Source organism: Delphinus delphis, chromosome 9, assembly GCF_949987515.2.
Source record: "Delphinus delphis chromosome 9, mDelDel1.2, whole genome shotgun sequence".
In the NCBI taxonomy this organism is placed as follows: domain Eukaryota; kingdom Metazoa; phylum Chordata; class Mammalia; order Artiodactyla; family Delphinidae; genus Delphinus; species Delphinus delphis.
In genome coordinates, this window is record NC_082691.1 from 66,817,946 (window position 1) to 66,838,843 (window position 20,898).

Below are 20,898 nucleotides of genomic sequence, written 5' to 3' on the forward strand. Positions count from 1 at the left end.
AAGAAAGGGTCTCTGCTGGTGGCCCCTGCTTAGTAAGCCAAAAAGAACAAAGGGGCTCCAAGCTTATCCCTAGAGAGATAAGAGCATCGCTGGCACCCAGCTTCCTGTCTGTATAGGTACGCCTTTCCTTCTCCAACCTTAACGTCACCTAAAATCACAGTCGTCCTCATTCTCCTTCCACACCCAGCGAAGGGACCATGCAAAGGTGGGTGGGCCTCCACCGGGCACACAGGAAGCTTCTGTCTCTGCTTCAGATTCTCCTTACCTTGTTGAAGTCTTCAGAGGTTGCCCTCATTTCCTTCCATGTCTTGTTCAGGAGCTGGATACAGATGCAGAAAAACTCCTCGAAGGATCTGTCGTGGGTGAAGAACATCGGGTGGAAATCGTTGCAGGTCTCACTAGCTGGAGGAAAGAGGAGGGAAAGAAGGAAGTGTGAGAAGGGAAATGAAAGGATACAGACACATGCTCCAAAGGGAGATGACGAGAGGCATATTTGGCTCAAGCCACAGTGGAAAAAAAGGCATTTTGAAAAGGCAACCAAAGGGTAGTCACCGTGAAACTTCACAGTTTAAGGTCAGATGGTCAGACCCACCCTTAGGCGCATATTTTGACCGAAGGAAGTGAGCTCCTAACTCACTCCATGATATGATCCTTATGGCTTTGGTCCAGGATCCGTGGTGTTGAATATGGGCTCTGCATCTGCCTTCTTGACCTTATAAAGGTTATTCAAACTGCCCTGTCAGTCACAGCTCTTCCATCACCCTTAATTTCCTATTTCTCAACAGAATAACTGGCAGAAGATGAGTTTTCCCGAATACACAATTAATTGCAACTTTGAAAATAGCATCCTTGATTATTTCTCCAGGGGGCTCTTTTTCCTCTTATGGCATTAAGTAGGGGATATTTGAGATCATTAACCTCAGACACCATTAACCATTTGTTTTACATTCTCAGACACAGATGGCTGGAGGTCAAAGCAACCCAAGTGGCTTTGAAGGCTGCAACTGGTTCGGTCCTGGACCAAACCCTGAAGTCAGTCAGACTGCCTTCAATCCACCCCATTACAAAGCTTCCTTAGTAATGGTCAGACCCAGTGCTTTGAGTTCTAGGTATGGCCACCTCTCTCCTCCTTCCCAGACCAGTACACCAGCCCCTTCATTCTCAGCTCTCTGTCAAGCTGACCTTTTTATAGCCCTTTTACGTACATTCATTTGATCTTTAGAACGCATCTTCCTGTTTATGTCTTAAGGGATGAGGATACTGGAGCTCAAGTAAGTGGGCTTTGTGACCCCCCAAAACAAGATTCTAAATTTTATTTCTTTAAATATAAGCTGTTACTTACAGTGAAAGAATTCTGATTTTAATTGGAATCTATTTAAAGACCAATGTGTCTTCAAGACCCCAAATGATAGAATTTTAAGCTCTGGAAGCCCAGGAGAGGAGGATGGAGTGGGGCGGGAGTAGGGTTTACAGCAGAGAACTTCTGTACTTGGGGAAGACCCTGGTGCCCACCGTGTAGTTGAACATGAATTCTACTTAGAGAGGATCCTCGGGTGAAGGCCCCTGGTGAGTGAACCCTGATCAAACCTAAGAGGACATGCTCTGCTTTGGGGGACACACTTATACACAAACCTCTTCTATCTTCACACTTTATCATAGTAAATTCTGTTTTCTTCCAGAGAAGGTAAGGGCATAGGCTAGCAACAGCTTGCAGTCATGCAGAAAAGGTTTGGGTCTGAGGGCAGAAGGTTTGAGTTCAAGTCCAGCCCATGACAATGAGAAGCTAGTCACTTCACCTTTCTAAGCCTTGATATTCTAAACTAAAAAATGGAAATGAAACCTCCTTGCCTTCTCCATAGGCTATGGAGAGGCTCAAATAACACGATTCACAGGAAAGTGCTTTGAAAGGATAAAAGTTGGAGCAAGGCGGTGGTGATAACAATGAATGTCGTGCCAGCATATTGTTTCCAGGAACATAGGCTGTTTTTTGATTCCTCCAATTCTTAAGTCAAGCCTGTTACATCTCAGAAATTAGAGGCAAGAACATATAAGTTATCCCACTCCAGCTCATTACCAGTAGAGATGGCAAAAGTGACATTCTGACCTGATACACAAAGCTATTTAAGGAACTTGAAAAGTAAACACAGGATTATGTGTTTGCTGCCCTGGGCAATGAGCTGTCACTTTCATAAGCACTGAAGCCAATAAAATTTACCAGTCTACAGGAGCACTTTAAACCACTATCGCCATACAAAACCTCATTATTAATCACATTATGAGGGTATCTTTTGGGGGGCTAGTGTGATTATATGTGTATTTTATGCCCTAGTTAAAGTTTTATGGGACTACTGGAGCTGAGCTAGCCAAACAAAACTGCGACCAACAAGCCCGTCTCTTGTTTGGGTGAAGAGGGAGGGAAACAACATCGTTAATAATAGGGATCGGGGCGGGGGGGCGGGGGGGACAGAAGATTGTGTATAACTCCCCAAGGGCTCTACAGGCGTTATCTTCACAGCAACCCAGGAGGTAGGCACGATGCTTATCCTCACTGTATATATAAGACAGGTGAAACCTGGAGAAGTTAAGCCTTCCCTCACGAGCCTTTTTTAGGTGGCTCCACACGAGCATTGGAAACCCACAGTTTAGTTGACACAGCAGCCGCTTCCTGCCTTAGTTGATATCAAGAGCTCAGGGCATTTCCTTGTGATTGCTACTTTGAAAATTAATTTCTCCACCCACACTCCTAGATCTCCTTGGATTCCTCCTTCAACAGAAACCAGCATCCTGACCTGCAGTCCAGTGGGGCTCACAATAAGTGCCCAGCCAGCACCTGTTGATGGACAACACCTGGCCATGTGACAGTACCAACAATGGCCATGCCACTGTCACCAGCCACGTGCCAGGCACCATTACTGTTACTTATTACATCAAGCCCCTAGGAAGATAACATCAATTTCTTTTTATAAAATTAGAAATAGGAGAGTTAGAAAATTGTCCAAGGTCACGTGGCTTTCAAGTGGCAGAGCTGGGTTTCAAACTCAGGTCGACTTGGCTCCAAAGCCCATCATTGTTGCAGTGACAGGACCAGGAATCACACCCAACATTCTACACCAGAGCCAGTGTTTTCAACCTCCACATGAGGATGGCTTTGCCATCATCCTAAGATTCTTTGAGACTCATCCCTTGGGATGAGGAACGGGCAAAGAGCAAATCGAAACAATTTGTTCCTTGACATGTTACAAAAGAAACAATGAAAAGACTGATATATTTTGGGATTTTACATCCTTAAAAGGATGTTCCTGTATTAGAGGCAAGGAAAAAGTAATAAGTATTAATACTTTTTTCCTCAAAAACATTCAAATTGCAGATATTCAGGATTGAGGATGATCGAGCAGGAAGGACTGGACCCGATTATCTGATTTGTTTCCCTCTTTTATTTTGCAGGTAAGAGTAGTGAGAAAGGCAAAATGACTTGTCCAAGAGATCATGATGGTGGAAAAGGGGCAAAGATGCTGGGAGCCAGGCTGCTGGGGTTCAAATACAGGTTCTTTTGCCTACTGCTGAGTCACCTGGGCAAGTCATTTCATCTGTCAATGTCTCAGTGTTCTCATCTGTGAACTGGGGGCAACAGTAGTATAAACTTCATCAGGTGGCTGTGGGGATTAAAAGGGAACAGTGACTACATGGAGAAGCTCAGTGCAAGTGTGAGCCAACAGGATTATGATGCTCGTCATCATATAGCAAGTGCACCCTGGCCCAGGCCATCCCAGTGATAAAGGTGAGCTTGTATCAGCTCACAGGGATGCCCTGACTCTCATGAACAGGGTCCTTAACTCAGAGGTTTAAACAAACAGATAAAAACAGAGAGGGGGAGGTTTACTACTGCTTTTTAAGGAAAATAAAAACACTTTTTGAGGAAAAAAAGTGAATTTGTAGGCAATGATTTTATACATGAAATTTAAAGAGAAGTTTTCAATGGGACAAAAATAGCAAGACTTTTCAAAAACCAATTTTTTTTTTTTTTTTTTTTTTTTTTTTTGCGGTACATGGGCCTCTCACTGTTGTGGCCTCTCCCGTTGCGGAGCACAGGCTCTGGACGCACAGGCTCAGCGGCCATGGCTCACGGGCCCAGCCGCTCCACGGCATGTGGGATCTTCCCGGACCGGGGCACGAACCCATGTCCCCTGCATCGGCAGGCGGACTCTCAACCACTGCGCCACCAGGGAAGCCCCCAAAACCAAATTTTTTTAAGCACACTATTTTTAACACAATGAGATTCTCTTTTATAAAAAAAAAATCAACTTACTGGTCTTTTAAGTCTGGAATATTAAGGTATTTTCAGGGCTGAGGGTGAAATGGGTTCTTATTAATTTACTGACACCTAATTCATTTATAAATAGGCCAACTTTGAAAGCTTCTATAATCCACACACCTTTGTTTTAAAAATAAAAAATAAGAATGCTATACACTTATGTAGCATTTTGCCTTTCAAAGTAGATTTGTCCCCATTTTTCATTGGATAATGTCAAGTGAGGCAGGTATCATCACTGGAGGCTCAAAGAACAAGGGCTACTGCAGTGCAGCAAGTAAACAATGAAAGGTGCATACAAAGAAAGGGTTCTAGTGCTGCCTTGTGACCTTAGAAGGTCACCTCAGCTCCAGGGCTCCAAGTTTCTTACCTGTAAATGGGCTGGTAAGGTTCCTGCCAAGTCTCAGATTCTAAGACATTACACACACGCACATACTAACACACACACCACGTAATGTATTTTTAAGTCCCTAATATCCATCAATAATTATAGAACTTGGAGATTACACCTGCATTTAACCTATGTCCTAAAGTATTATTTCCTTGAATGACAGGATGGCTACACATTTCAGTTAGGGTGTTAGGGCATCAAAGTGGCATTTGATAGGCTTAGAAAATGTTTGATGAGATAGTATTTACTCTTCTTTTCATAAGAAACTTGTTATTTGTTTTCAGCCCCTTTCAATCTATTAATATCACCTAATGCAGACCATTACATAAGAAAATTACATGACTAAAGATAGAATGACAAGATGACACAGGCAAATGCACGTAATTTCTGCACTTTCACGGGAATTTTCTTAGACAAACATAATTTTTGACATGCTGAAAAGCTCTGTCCCATGTTTTCCATGACCCTTGTTATACTGAGACTGTGAACCCATTTGCAAGTGAATACAGGGACACATGTTTTGGAGGCACTAGGCAAACTTTGAGTATTTTTACCATGAAATAATGAGCTATTTCAACTGCAACAGTGTTTGGAAATGGTGCACTTTGAAAGAGAGATAAGCACTGGCCTAACACAAAGGGCATTGTGTCTTAAAATTCTGAGCTGCAGGAAGAAGGGGATAAATCATAAACACAGAAGCATTTCATACATGAAAACTGCCAGAGCGGTTGTAAAATCTTACTAGGTATCCAAAGCGTGGAAACTCAAACTAGAACTCTTTGTGGCTCTAGGGTCGGTCTGGGTAATACACCCATGAATTCTCAGATGCAATGTCTCTTTATACCTTTGCAGAAGATCTTACCCTTGTGACCTTTGAGTTTCTATTTTTAGAACGGCTATTCTTTAATAGCTTGGTTTTGGAGTTTTGGTGCTGTGTAGGAAGATGCTAAAAGTTCAAAACCTTTTGTAGGTGGGAGAGGTGAAAAGGCGAAGAGAGTGAGGACAAAGAATGTGAAGTTCCCCCACTGCTGAGCTCTGCTAGTGTAGAAGCTTCCACCCCTGCTATTTCAGGACAGGGGATCAGAGGGTTGAAAGCTGCTCAGCTCTACGCAGCCCCTGAAACCTGGTTTAATAGAACTCTGGATATTCTCTTCTATCCTCTCTCATGCCTAAAAATAGTATGAAATCGACACTAAAAAGACACACCGTCTAATCCAATGCTTCATTGTTCACTTTCCTTCTGGGCCTTTTTTTATGGACATGGAGAGAGAAAAAAATACCTACTAGTGTTAGGACTGAAAATCAGACACTAGCATCAAAAGATAGCCGACTCACAAAGACTGACCTGAGGCCACATCCCAGGCACACAGTTATGTGTTAATAAAAGAGCAGGTTCTAGAGCAAGGTCGGCCTGGGTGCAAATCTTGGTGTCACTACTCAATAGCAATGTGACCTTTATCAACTTACCCTTCCTCTGGGTCTCAATTTTTTCATTATAAAAAAAGGAAATGCATCTTATCAGATTACTGCTAAGATTAAATCTAAAGTGATACATGATTCACATATTAACAGATAAAACAAGCAACAGTAAGTGCTAGTTGTTACCAGTTTTAATAGCAAAATTATTATTGTACTTAGGTAAAATGACAAATTTGGAGGAATTATATATGCGGATAGAAAGACATTATAAAATTATAGTAATTAAACTAGCTTGATATTGGTCCATGAATGGAAAAACAGAATAGAATAGGATAGGGGGTTCAGATATAGTCTTTTTTTTTTCAACATCTTTATTGGAGTATAATTGCTTTGCAATGGTGTGTTAGTTTCTACTTTATAACATAGTGAATCAGCTATATATATACCTATATCCCCATATCTCCTCCCTCTTGTGTCTCCCTCCCACCCTCCCTATCCCACCTCTCTAGGTGGACACAAAGCACCGAGCTGATCTCCCTATGCTATGTGGCTGCTTCCCACTAGCTATCTATTTCACATTTGGTAGTGTACATAAGTCCATGCCACTCTGTCACTTCATCCCAGCTTACCCTTCCCCCTCCCCATGTCCTCAAGTCCATTCTCTACATCTGTGTCTTTATTCCTGTCCTGCCCCTAGGTTTTTCAGAAACATTTTTTTTTTTTTTAGATTCCACATATATGTGTTAGCATATGGTATTTGTTTTACTCGTTCTGACTTACTTCACTCTGTATGACAGACTCTAGGTCCATACACCCCACTACAAATAACTCAATTTCATTTCTTTTTATGGCTGAGTAATATTCCATTGTCTATATGTGCCACGTCTTCTTTATCCATTCATCTGTTGATGGACACTTAGGTTGCTTCCATGTCCTGGCTATTGTAAATAGACCTGCAATAACATTGTGGTACATGACTCTTTTTGAATTATGGATTTCTCAGGGTATATGCCCAGTAGTGGGATTGCTGGGTCGTATGGTAGTTCTATTTTTAGTTTTTTAAGGAACCTCCATACTGTTCTCCATAGTGGCTGTATCAATTTACATTCCTACCAACAGTGCAAGAGGGTTCCCTTTTCTCCACACCCTCTCCAGCACTTATTGTTTGTAGATTTTTTGATGATGGCCATTCTGACTAGTGTGAGGTGATACCTCATTGTACTTTTGATTTGCTTTTCTCTAATGATTAGTGATGTTGAACATCCTTTCATGTGTTTGGCGGCAGTCTGTATATCTTCTTTGGAGAAATGTCTATTTAGGTCTTCTGCCCATTTTTGGATTGGGTTGTTTGTTTTTTTGATATTGAGCTGTATGAGCTGCTTGTAAATTTTGGAGATTAATCCTCTGTCAGTTGCTTCATTTGCAAACATTTTTTCCCATTCTGAGGGTTGTCTTTTCGCCTTGTTTATGGTTTCCTTTGCTGTGCAAAAGCTTTTAAGTTTCTCAGATATAGTCTTGTATATACAATCACTAGATTTATGAAAAAGGTGACACCACAGTGAAAAGAATTTGTGCTGAGCCAATTATATATGCCTCTAAAAAGTGAATTATGACTCCCTACCTCACACCATCTACAAAACTCAACTCTAAGTAGATTATAGGTCTCAATGTGAAAGAAAAACCAATGAAGCTTCTATAAAATACAGCAGAATACATTCATAACCTAGAGGTGAGCAAAGATTTCTTAAACAGGACCAAAAAGATTATTAACCCTAAGGAAAATGTTCATTGGCTTATATTAAGATCAAGAACCTCTGTTCATCAAAAGATACAAAAAAGATGGCAACTTCAGGGTAGGAGAAAAACGTGCAACATTACCTGGCAAAAAAAACCGGTATCCATAATATATAAATAACCCTATAAATCAATAATAAAAAGAGAGACAATCTAGTAGAAAAACAGGCAAAGTGTAAATAGGTACTTCACAAAATAAGATATCTAAGTGTCCAATAAACATGAAAAGATGCTTGGCTTTTTTAATCACCAGGTAAATGCAAATTTAAACTACAATGAGATATTTTCAAACATCACCAGAATGGCTACAATGAAGAGATTAGAAAAAAAAAAAAAAACTAAGTGTGGATAAGAATGTGGAAAAAATGGAATTCTCATAAACTGTTGTTAGGAGTTTAAATTGGTTCAACTACTTTGAAAAGCAGTTTGACAGTATTTAGTCAAGCTAAAATATTCATAGCCAATGACACAGCAATTCTACCCAAAGATATAAACCCAAAAGAAATGCATACACAGGTGCTACATAAGAAAGGTACCTGAATGTTAATAATCACACTACTTGTTACAGCCAAAATCTTGAAGTAACCAAAATGTCCATCCAATACATTGGATAAATTATAGCTTACTCATATAGCAACATAATTACTACAAAGAAATAATTTTTAAAAACTATGCTGCACACAGTAACATGAATGAATAGAAAACACAATGTTGAACAAACAGAGCCCTCTACAAAGGACGACATACTATGTGGTCCTATTTATGTAAAGCTCAAAATGGAAAATTTATTGATGGTGGTGGAAACAGGGTATTGTTCTCTTGGAGACAAGAAGAAATTGGGGAGAGGGCAGCCCACAATTGTCTCTGGTGGTTGCATAATACTCTCTATCTTGAGCTAAGGAGTAGCAAAATGGATAGCTGTTGACTGGAAAATTCACTGAGCTGTGTTGTGCTTTCAGGATTTGAACACTTCTATTTATTTAAGTTACACTGGCATAAAAAAGTTAAGTTAAAAAGGTAGAATATGAGCTTTCTAAGCAAATAAAAAGGAACAACAACATTTCAGACAGTGTAAAACTACAAACTACTGCAGATGATTTTGATGGGCTTTCAGAAGTAGTGCTATATTTGCCCTGCCTATCACCTCTGGAGCCAGGGATTGGCATTTCATGCAGCCAGGTTTACTGGCTGGATCGAAAACATATAGCCTGTCTATGCAGGCATCCTAGTCCAATCACCTAAGTGGTATCAGCCTCTAATGTTGTTCAGGGGTACCTCTCCACACCTGGACTTTAGTTCAATTTCATCTGTTAGATGGATAAAAGAGTATATGTGTGCATTTACTTTTGTGAATGGGGATCCTGATCTCACTGAAGAGTATTGCAGATGCTGATGGAAAAGCTATAATAGATTTGACTAGTTGTATATAAACTCTGAGTCACAAGTCTGTTTGAAATTAGTTTCCTCCCTGCCTCATTTACTTCCTTCATTCATTTATAGATCCTTCCTTCCATCCACGCATGTACATGTCCACCTAACTGTCCATACATCGGTCCATCGATGCATTGATCCACTCATCCATCCATCCACCCACCCATTCCTTCATCTACCCATTCATTCATCCATACATCAAACTAGCAAGGTAGTTAAGAGCATGGCCCTGGAGCCATTCTGCCTGAGTCTGGATCCTAGCTCTGCCACTCATTATCTATATGACCTTGAGTTCAAGGACAAAGAGAGATGAGTAAAAGATGAGGTGGAAGAAGTAGGCAGGCGTCAGATCATCTAATTCTTTGTAGAACATATTAGGGAGTGTGGGCTTTATTCTACCTACAATGGGAAGCCATTAACAGGGTTTAAATAGGAGTGGAATAAAGTAACAACTTCCTATCGCCTTTCTTCCCCTACCCTTTCTCTCTTTTTAATAGAATTAATATTCAGGTAATTTGAGGATTCCTGTTATTCTGGACTCCACTTACTTGATACTTCAGTGTATTAAGGACGAGTGATGAATCACATAAAAACTTGAGTACTAAGTGGTTAGGAGTCAGGACTGCGGCTAGAATTCTTCCTCTATACCTTCTCAACTGAGTCCTTTAATGTCACCAAGTCTCTGTTATTATGATGATAATAACAGTAATTTATATCTGTAGAAGTGAGTAAAGATATAGTGAGAGGATTCCCATAAAACACTTAGCATAGTGCCTGGCATATAATAAGCACTCAATAAATGGTAGCTATAAAATGTTGTGCAGAATACAAATATGATGTGTAATTTTCCCTCAAATCTTGAATTTAGTACAAGGTTTAGCTTGTGTGAAATCTTATTCACTTTAACCTCTTTCATGAAGGTATCAGTTCACCTGGAAGATTACAGAGCAGCATCTCATCATCTTACGTTTAACCAAATGACAAAATGTGCAGAAATTCCAGGAAATTAAGATTTATGATAAGAGTGAGCTAGGTAGGGCTTCCCTGGTGGCGCAGTGGTTGAGAGTCCGCCTGCCGATGCAGGGGACACGGGTTCGTGCCCCGGTCCGGGAGGATCCCACATGCCGCGGAGCGGCTGGGCCCGTGAGCCATGGCTGCTGAGCCTGCGCATCCGGAGCCTGTGCTCCACAACAGGAGAGGCCACACAGTGAGAGGCCCGCGTATCGCAAAAAAAAAAAAGAGTGAGCTAAGTGACTCCTAGAAGTTAGCTTATAATTGAAAAATGGTCTTACTGACATGCTCTGTATTTGTGCTTTTTCTTGGTCCTCTGGCCGAAACAACTAAGAGTTGCAGGAAAACAGAACCTGGATCCTTGACACCTTACCTCTTGGCAAAATAATTGTTTCTGCATCCACTTAGAGGTCTATGAAAGGTCTCTTTCTTAGCTCAAAGAAGAAAAGAATAGGAAAAACAATGAATTCTTTGGAAAGGAGTATCCAGTTTGTGGTATATATTAGTAATGTAAAACCAAATGTGAAATATTTTTAGCTACCTTTTGGGGGTGGTGTGGCTGCAGCACTGGGAGGTACAGTGGAAGATAAAGAAAGAGGAAAATTCTACTTGGGTGGTAAATAGTCCAAGGCAGGGCAAAGGACAGCACATCCAAGAAGCAATTTCTGCATGCCCTTATTGAAATTTCCTTTATAAGGAAAATTATTCTAAGAAGCGACACATTAAGAGACTGTCATACAGCAAATTTAGCATGGATATAAATAATTGCCCATGTGAGATGGGCACTGGAGGGTTATGCTGGGATAGAGGCTGATTAATGAGCAGCTGGGATGTGCCTCACTGAAGACCCAGCAAGTACTGTGTGCCATCACATGACCCTGGATGACATCTTGACCTGAGGCTCAGAGCCTCAACCAGAGCTGGGGAGCTGGCAAAAGGGGCTAAAAATAAGTAACCCTAAGTCCGATAAATACGAAATTAAGGAAAGAGGACAGGCCAAGACGTTCTTTCTTGTCTTTCGTACTCAGTATATGACTCCCCTTAAAAACTCAGTGATTACCTGTCGGTGTTAGGATAAAATGCAAATACTTTAGCAAAACATTCAACACGTCCCAGTCTGCCCCTACTCCATTCTCCTAACTTTCCTCTGACCTATGACTGAATGCTAAAGGCAGCCATAGTTTCTACCTCTTCATCAAATAAAACACCCCTGCTTGTATCTGCACATGTTAAGCTCTTGGGTTTCCCTCTTCGCGGAGTCCATTGAGTCATCCTCCAAAGCCCATCCCTTTGTTAAATGCACTTCCCTCTAGCCCTGCCCAACTTCCACTTCCCTTGTGTTTCCATAGACCTTTTATTTCCTCTACCTGCTCGGAATCCCCACACTTGATTATGAACCTACAAAAAATAGGAATCCTGATTTAGTAATTTCTGCATTCTTCATGGTTCTCACATGGCCCGCCTTCCATGGACACATGCCCACATTCCCTTCCTTGGTTTCCTTCCCCCTCGTGCCTCCCTTAACATGCTTTTCTTCTACATGGTTTCTATTATGCCCCACTTCATGCACTTTTAATAAAACGGGATGAGGGATGTCCGCCAGCTTTTGCACAGCACATGTCTCAGCACTCTTGCTGTGACAGGGGCACTTTGGAAGGCTCCACACATGCTTCACCCACTGCTTTAAAATAAATATTGCAACCTGAAAAATAACCCAGTCCTCTGCCTTCTCTCTCCCAGTTTTCTGAAATCCAAATATAGGTGTTCTCTTAATAAAAAAATGAGGAACTTTATAAAGGAAGCAGATTAATTACACAAATGCACAGAAAAGAAAACCCAGATCTGATATGTACCCAAAATACAGTAGGTAATCCTCCTCTGTAGATCAACTGCCAACCAACAACTAGTCCTGCCGGGGAGGGGGGGGGGTCACTTACCCACCCCCCACACGCCTCGTTTACCACACATGGCCTTCAGCAGGAGCACTAGGACTTAGTGCCCATCTCAGGTCCGTGTCACACTCTGTCACATGGCACATACGGCCTCAAGGATTGCAGAACAGTGTTAACAATGTGTACCCCCCCGGATGGTGGAATTAAGGGAGATACAGGGGGATATCGAAGGAATAATCTATTGACAATCATGCTTTTGCCAACATGGGCTTTGAGAGGATGAAGATTTATATTAGTGAACAAAATAGAGTTAAATCCCTAATATTTTTGTCTATATATAGCTCCATTCAATCCTCTTACAGAGGAGTGCATGATAAGGAGCATGGCTCTCTCCTACCCAGGATCACGTGGGCAGGTTTGTGCAGAGGGCCCTCTCAGCGCACAAACAGAACACCAGGCCCCAAGAAGCATATCCTCAAGCATCGTGTAAATAATTTAGGAAAAGGTCAAGCTTCACACAGGTACTGGACTGAGATTTACCAAACAGACAGGAAACTAAAGGATAAGGCATTACATATCAGACGAGTAACAGCTGCCTGGAAAACTTGAAAAGGACATAATCTGAATTATAAGACACTTGGGGAATTTATTTCAGCAAATTAGAAGGTGAGCAGCCTAGAAAGGTAAGCTATTTACTTCAGAATATTGCAGTGACCATGTACAAGAACTGTTCTAAGCTCCTTACAAGTACCTTCTCATTTAATCTTCATAACAATTCCACAAGGTAGGTAGAGTTATTATCATCCCCACTGTACAGATGAGAGAACTGAGGCACAGAGGAGTGATGTAGCTTGGTTCACAGAGCTAAGAAGAGGCAGAGCCAGGGTTTAACAACAGTTTGGGTCCAGAGTCCCTGTTATCAAGCCACTCAACAGACATCAATTTCCCTCTATGGAAGATTTTTAAAGCAGAAAGTTAATACTTTCTAGAACGCCTGTTTACTGTGATTTAAAAATAAATTTAATTCCATTTCTTTCTTCTCTAATCCATTATTTTAATGAAGACTTGATCTTGGTAACTAAGGTAACTTTTGGATATGCAGTTCTTAGAGTTGGTAAGAACACTGCATTTTCCAATTTATCTATGGTAGACATGTATTCACATGAAAATGTTACTGTTTTCATGCCAGAGGAAAAAAATCAACAATTCATAGACTCTTAGGGACATGTTATTTGTTCACTGGCTTAATAGATCCTTGTCTTAATAAAGAAGATACAAAATTTGTCTCTTTTAATGCAAGACTAATATCCTGGAAGATTAAGAAAATCAAGCTAATCAGACCAATCTATTTTTTGTCAAGCAATTATATAACGCTTAATATATACCAGCCAATGTTCTCCGTGCTTTACAATTACTAAATCATTTAATTCTCATATGAGACAGGTTCGATTCTCATCTCTATTTCACAGGCGAGGAAAGTCAAGGCACAGAGAGGCTAAGTGATTTGTCTGCAGTCACACAGCCAGAGAGAGGCAGAGGCAGAATGTAAGCGTAGGAGGCATTCAGCCTGCAGAGGCTATTCTCTGAAGAAAATATGTGTGTAATCAGTGTACTTGGAGGTCTCCTTGCCCCAGTGGATTTTAACTGCACAGTTGCTGCTGCTGCTGTCCTAACCATTACGCAGCTAGAACTTTCCCAGTGTTCACATGATAAAGCCATTGAGCCCCTCTGACCCTGACGGATCACACACATACCCATGACTATCCCAGATGTCTCAGATTTAGAATAAGTAGCCAAATTATACTACTTCTGTTCATTAAAAATAGCCCTTATGCACTCTGATTTCTTTAAAATATTATGTTAGGACTGGATTTCTATTTCACAGAAATAGCCTCAAAAACAAACAAACAAACAACCAGGTATTTGGTGGTATTTTGGGAAATATATTTGAGTAAAATGTGGCACATTGACCAGGGTGTGTTCCCAGAGTACATCTCACTGTCTTGAACACACAGACATCCTAGAAGTGAATCTGGTTTTGCAGTTGATAAAATTATTTTCACTATTAAAGAGCACTAATAAAATTAGGTTTAAGCTCTTGTTACTGCTTTAATGAGACTAGTTTTTCATCTTATAGATTGCGGGCTAATTAGTATTCCAAGGAATGAAACTTTGGTTTCTTGTTCCTGGGCCCCTGGGATGGCCACACATATAGATTCTGCCTCAGAAATGTGTGTCTGTGAAGAAGTCAGACAAATTGATGGGTAAAGATATATTTTAACCCTTCGTTATCCACACTCTTCTTATACTGAATGTCTACTACTTTCCGCCCCTGGTCTTGCTGACATACAATGATAATTAACTCCTGAAGTTTCTATAATATCCTTGTATTTTCAGGTGGTTGTTATCCAATCACAGACTGCCTCCAGTTGAATTTGTCCTAAACCAAATGCAACAAAGGTTATTTTGGTCTTCAGCTTCTTGGCCATCATCGTTCTCTTTCTTTTTTTTTTTTTTTTTGCGGTACGTGGGCCTCTCACTGTTACAGCCTCTCCCATTGCGGAGCACAGGCTCCGGATGTGCAGGCTCAGCGGCCATGGCACACAGGCCCAGCCACTCTGCGGCATGTGGGATCTTCCCGGACCAGGGCACGAACCCGTGTCCCCTGCATCGGCAGGCGGACCCTCAACCACTGCGCCACCAGGGAAACCCTCTCTTTCTTTTTAAACCCTCACCAAGAAGAGGTCATTTTAGATAAGAACACATCTTAATGAAGAAACGAACTAAGGATGAGACTAAAAATAAGATGTCCATAACTTCAGGAGAAAGATTCTGATGAAAATTCTCAACCCTTCCTTCCATATGAAATAAAAGTTAATGTTCTCAGACACTTTCATTCCCCTTCTTCGCAGACAGTTATTTTATTTTACTTTTTGGTCTTTTGATCTTGTTCTTGATATTTTGAAACAGTTTTCTCCCTCTCCCATGACAAATGCATTCAGGAACTTTCATTTTATAAAAATTCCCCAATTCTTTAAAAACAGAGAGTGTTTCTGATATCACTACCATTCACTTACACATACACGTGATCAGGACATCTCATACGGTCACTGGAATATACATAAGATACCCAACATGGCACTATGTTTCCTGGTAAAAAAGACATTATATCTAGCATGTATATATGCATACGGATTCCTTGTGAATGCTTTCAAGATTATTTGACAGCCATTAAGGCCTCAGAGGAGAAAAAAATAATGACAACAGCCCACTAGCACTGGATAATTGCTTTTCTTCTCAATCTCACTGCTCTTTCTTGTCTCCTTCATAGACTTGTTTCTTTTTGTTTTTGTTTGTTGGGGCGGGGAGGGGGGGCTTTTTTCTGCCCAAGGCTCTGTTCCCATCTTTCTTTTCTTCTCTCTCTTCGCTCTTACCCTAAAAGAACTCATGTAGTCCTAAGGTGTCCATGCTCACAGTTGCCAAAACTCTCTTTTTGAGCCCAGAACTTTTCCCTGAGCTTCAGACAACCAGCTCCTTACTGGACATGTCCGCCTGGATGCCCCTTAGTCACCTCACACTCAAAATAACCCAAACTGAATTCACTCTCTCTGTCTGGGCTGGGTTCCCCGTCTCAGCTGTCTCCTTCGCTCAGTCTTCCAGGGTAGCCTGGACTCCTCTCTCAGTCACCTTAATATCCTGAATATATTCCCGCCTTTCCCTTCCCACTGTCACTGGGCTGGGTTCAAGTGTTCATCACTGCTGTGCCAGATGGTGATAAAAGGCCTGAAAATGGTCCCCCACCCTTAAGACAGACTCATTTTCCTCACTGCCACGCATGAGGAGTTCATGAATATCTAACTATAGCCATGGCAAGATACAGATAGAGCAGTAACAAGCATTTAAACCTAGTTTTATTAGTGCTTTATCATGGTGAAAATAATTGAGCCACTCTGCTTAAGATCCCTCAAAGTCCCAACTCCTCCCAAAGTCTTTACCATGTGTACCCTGCCTAGCCCTGAAGACACCAATTCCACATTTTTAAAAATAAAATTTCCAGAATGTATTTATCAAGTGAGAGGGAGAAAACAGTTTCAAATTTTGAGAACAAAATAGAATGACCAAAACAAATCAAATCAAATAAACTGTTTGCAAGACTTCTAGACTCGAACATACACTTTTCCTCTACTTGAAACACCCAGCCTCATCTCATTCCCCTACTTGGTGGTAATTCCAAAGGTCTTTCAAGACCCAGCGCAGTTGTTACCACCTCTGTGGGATGTCTTGCCCCCATTATCTTTAGGCCGACACGTCTAAGTGTCTCCATCTCACCCTCTGTCAATTCCCCAATCCTATGTCTGCTTTTGTGTCTCTCCATAGAAATTCAAAGACCCTGGAGACCCAGAACTACTTCTCTGTCTTTGTACTTAGAGTTTCCAAACATGTTTGTTGAATGCATGGTTAGATGTGAAGTACCTGTCCCATGGGGCAACATTACTGAAGTTGCAATATTCAAAAAGTCTTCATCTCCTTACACTGAAATATTGCCCTGAAATCTTGTATTCTCACCAGTGCCAGTTAATCACTAAACATTTCTCCCCACTGACAAAACAAAACATGATCACAGGAGAAGGCTCCACAAAGACCACGCCCACATATTTCAATGCCTGGGCTAAAATAAGCATGTAAGTGTGTAGGACTCATCAACATACTGTCCCAGGAAACATGCCCTCCCGTATTTAAAAATACTCTTGTTTGGCTTGATTCAGGCTGCTCCTCATTCCAGGCCTACGTGAGTCACTGGAGAAACATCCTATTAGAGTGCCCCCCACGGACTGGCTTCCTTTGCATGTTTGCAATGAGTCAGGAGGTATGAGTCACAGTTCACTTTTACAACAAAAAGAACCTGCTCTCCCTTCCTATCCATTACCAATATTTCTTGGGCTTCACTGGCACGTTTTAGAAACATCTAAGGGAGCCAGGGGCAGCTTGAGAATGAGTATTATTTATTTTTTACAAGCTACGCTACTTAACGCACCTTTCATCAGAGCAGCAGGATACTTTGGAGGTCTGACACATCCAAAGCTCACCTGGGAGGCCGGTATCTGGCCGTGTTGCCCTGCGCTGTCATCAATGGGGAGGAGGAAGGCACGAAGGAGGTAGAGGCACTGCACGAGGTCCCTCTGCACGGCTGACACTTCAAACTGGTCTCCCAGAGCCACTGTTGATAAATGGCTGGCTGGCTACTCTTTCTTGGTTATGATATGCAAATGCCTGGCTAAGGAGAGAGACATTCTCCAGAATAATCAATGGCCAAGTTGTGAACATGAAGCAAAGTGGAAGGACAGCCAAAGGACTGCAATCTTCTAGATGTCATCCAGGGCACTCAGACCCTGCCAACGGAAGAAGTTTTAAGCTCCGTGATAGTTATAAACAATAGAGGTTAATTCCTTTCATTCCATTCCAGGAAACATTTTAAGTGGCTAGCCACAGAGGGCAGTCAAGCATGGAATCAGCTGCAGAATAAGGTGCAGTGAGTTACATACCACAAAGGAAGAATATGTAAAGGGCAGGAGAGTCCCGGGAAGTGCAGGTTTATTTTCTTAGAGGAACTGGCATTTGAATTGGACCAAAGGATGGGTAGAATCTAATTCATAGTTCTGACTGTGTTTTTCATTCAGAACAATTTCCCAGCCAGGCGCATTTCAAATTCACTTACATTCAGACTCCAAATTCCATAATCAACGTCTCTTGGAAGCCATTTAAATGCATGAATGTAAGTCTGCCTGCAAGGGAGATGCTTCTATGCAGTTCTATCACGAATAGTTTTACCGTGGCCCAAGAATTAAAGAGAGCAGAGACTCACTAAGTCCAGATTGCTCTGCTTTCCAGGGGATCATGGTGCAGTGAATTCTGCCTCTGCTTTAATAGAAGGTGATAAAAATACTTGCCACCCACTTACCTCAGAGGAACACTGCCAGGATGGATAATGTTCAAAGCACTTTGAATTTTTAGGCAAAAAGTGCTCTGTGAAAACAAAGCTGTGTTATCATGAATGTTGGGTAAAAAGGAAGCAAAAACAATGTCTAGATCATGTGTTTAGGGGGGAAAAACCAGACACTAGATTATAACTTTCAAGAAAGTCAGCATTACACAGTCAAGGCCTGAAAGTCCTTTCCCAGGAGGTAGGACCATAACTATTCAGGGTACACTGAATATATGAAGAAATGAGGCAAATTTGGTATCTTTGATAATAGAGGTTTCTAAGAATAAAGAATCAGGAAAAGGAATTGTAAGGCAGTTTGTCCCACAATGAGGTATTGGGGACATAAATTTTGGAGGCCAAGAGAATCAGAATTGATTCTTAAAAAGTCAAGAAAAGAACACACAGAGGACACCGAGAGAAAAACCTTTCAATGCCCAAGGCCAAAAGGGGTGAGTGGTATTCAGTGACGCAGAATAAAGACAACAGAGGATAAAGGAAAGGTGTAAACAGTTAGTGAGTAACGTGCTGAATTAGATTACAGCGCTATGTAGAAGGAAGAAATTAGACTCTTAGAAGCCTTAGGTAATAGTCCACTCTCTGGTACCAAATAGACATATGTTTTCTGGGGGAATTACTTAATTTCTCACAACTTCACACAGCTGAGAGAGTCAAAGGAGAAAATATATAAAAAGTATCCTCAAAGATGTTCTGGTATCATACAAATGTCAGGGATGGTGATAACTGAGCTGAGTTGGTGGGAATGAGGAAAAATCAGGAGAAAGTCCACAAAGGAGAGTCATACTTTCTGGTGGTGGAATTTTTTCTTCTTTTTAAAATACATGCATGATACTGAAGTTGGAGGGAAGCTTCTGGAAAAGATCTAGTAACTCAGAAGTGATATAACCAGGGTTTGGACTTCCATAATAGGGAACTATTCATGACAGGTTTTCAACAAATTGAATATAGAAGATAAAAGAAACAAAGATCACGTTGAGAGCCTGAGTTGGCAGAAATCACAGGAGAATAAAGTGGCCAATGAAAATGGAAAGGTGGGGAAAGAAGGTGGTAAAATGGTGAGGAGTAAGTACTTTGCTGGTGAGAAATACCAGTGGGGTTATTATGGAATAAAAGGTAAGCGTCCAATAAAATTATAAAATGAAGGGTTAAAATTTATTTGTGGAATTCTCTGCATCCACTAGTCTCACAGCAAAGAAAATGGAAACTCTCCTATGGAGAAAGAGTAGCATATGCCCTTTAATGTTTTAACAAAAGAAAATCTGCAACAAAGAAGTGTCTCCTGGGATTAGGTTTGACACCAGCAGTTCCTGTGCCTGATGTAGGAGAGTCACACATGTTTTTCTGTTATTTTCAGTAATTTCAAAAGCTTTTTGTTTTTATTCCAGGGTGATATATATGTTTGCATTTCCTTCTCCAATTTAGCTAGAATCATCCTCAGAGCGCAAAACTAAAGTCAAGTAGAAATAATTTGAGATCATTTTACTCATCAGAGGCCCCTGTGGCACAGGTTGAACAGGTGACATTGTTAAAAGTAGCTGTGATAATGTACAAAGAGTTCTTGCATAAGTCTTCCAATCCACGACCAACAGAAGTGAACCCACGTGGAAAGGAGTTAGCATCATTATGACAAAAACATTAACTGCGGGCTTCCCTGGTGGCACAGTGGTTGAGAGTCCGCCTGCCAATGCAGGGGACACGGGTTCGTGCCCCGGTCCGGGAAGATCCCACATGCCATGGAGCGGCTAGGGCCATGAGCCATGGCCGCTGAGCCTGCGCGTCCGGAGCCTGTGCTCCGCAACGGGAGAGGCCACAACAGTTAGAGGCCCGTGTACCACAAAAAAAAAAAAAACAAAAAACAAACAAACAAAAAAACAAAAACATTAACTGCTACAGAAATAACAAAAATATAAACACTAGAGCACCTGGCTGTGATGAGTATTTGCCTGATGTGACAGGCAACACTGTAAGAGTGGCAAGTCCACCCCCCCCACCAAGATATGACTTCATTGATAGTGGGCCCTAGAACAAAAACAACCAGTCCCAACCTTGTAGGAGTGTATGTTTCTCACACCATGTTGCCACCACTTGGTGTATTTCTCTGCCAGAGAAGGAGGAATAGGACATTCTGCTGCCCACCTCATCAGTCAAAAATGGTGGGTATAAGAAATAAATGCTGTGCCTTCCTTCTACTTGCACATTATGATTCTATATAAGTCTAAAAGTTATTTGGGAAGAGGAAGTTGGGGAGATCAGAGAAGAGAGTAGCATATATAATAGGTAATGTCAACATTCTGTATAGGAGAGGAAATAAGGAGAAACAATACTAAGGTTACATGGTTGCATGACCTTGGCTGTCCCTCTAATGTCCTTAGGGGAAAGGAACAATGTGAAGATTAATGTTGCCATTTGTCATTTTACAGCCATAAGCCTGAACACATGAAGGCCTTATTCATCATGCACAGACAGCGGGCCCTTGAAATATATAAGGTATATTTCAAACAGCAAGGTCTTTGCCTACTTTGCTGAACTACTGTGGGCTCTTGAGTTATCTTCGGAACAGTACAGGTCTGTGTTTGGCAAAGGAAAGCAGAGGGGGGCCAAAAGAAGGCTGCTCTTTCAGGCCTAGAGAGGACACACATATTTATAATGT

At 41.3% G+C, this 20,898-nt stretch overlaps 1 protein-coding gene across 4 annotated transcripts in view; it reads right to left on the reverse strand.

The window, feature by feature from the left end:
• The window catches only part of ELMO1 (engulfment and cell motility 1), a 547,030-nt gene that overhangs the window by 172,280 nt on the left and 353,852 nt on the right, over nucleotides 1-20,898 (reverse strand). For 3 of the 4 annotated variants that reach the window (XM_060020724.1, XM_060020723.1, XM_060020725.1), the window contains one exon: nucleotides 266-402. In XM_060020724.1, coding sequence (XP_059876707.1) covers nucleotides 266-402 — 137 coding nt within the window. The remainder of the gene's footprint in view (nucleotides 1-265; nucleotides 403-20,898) is intronic. The other variant, XM_060020726.1, reaches the window with a different exon arrangement.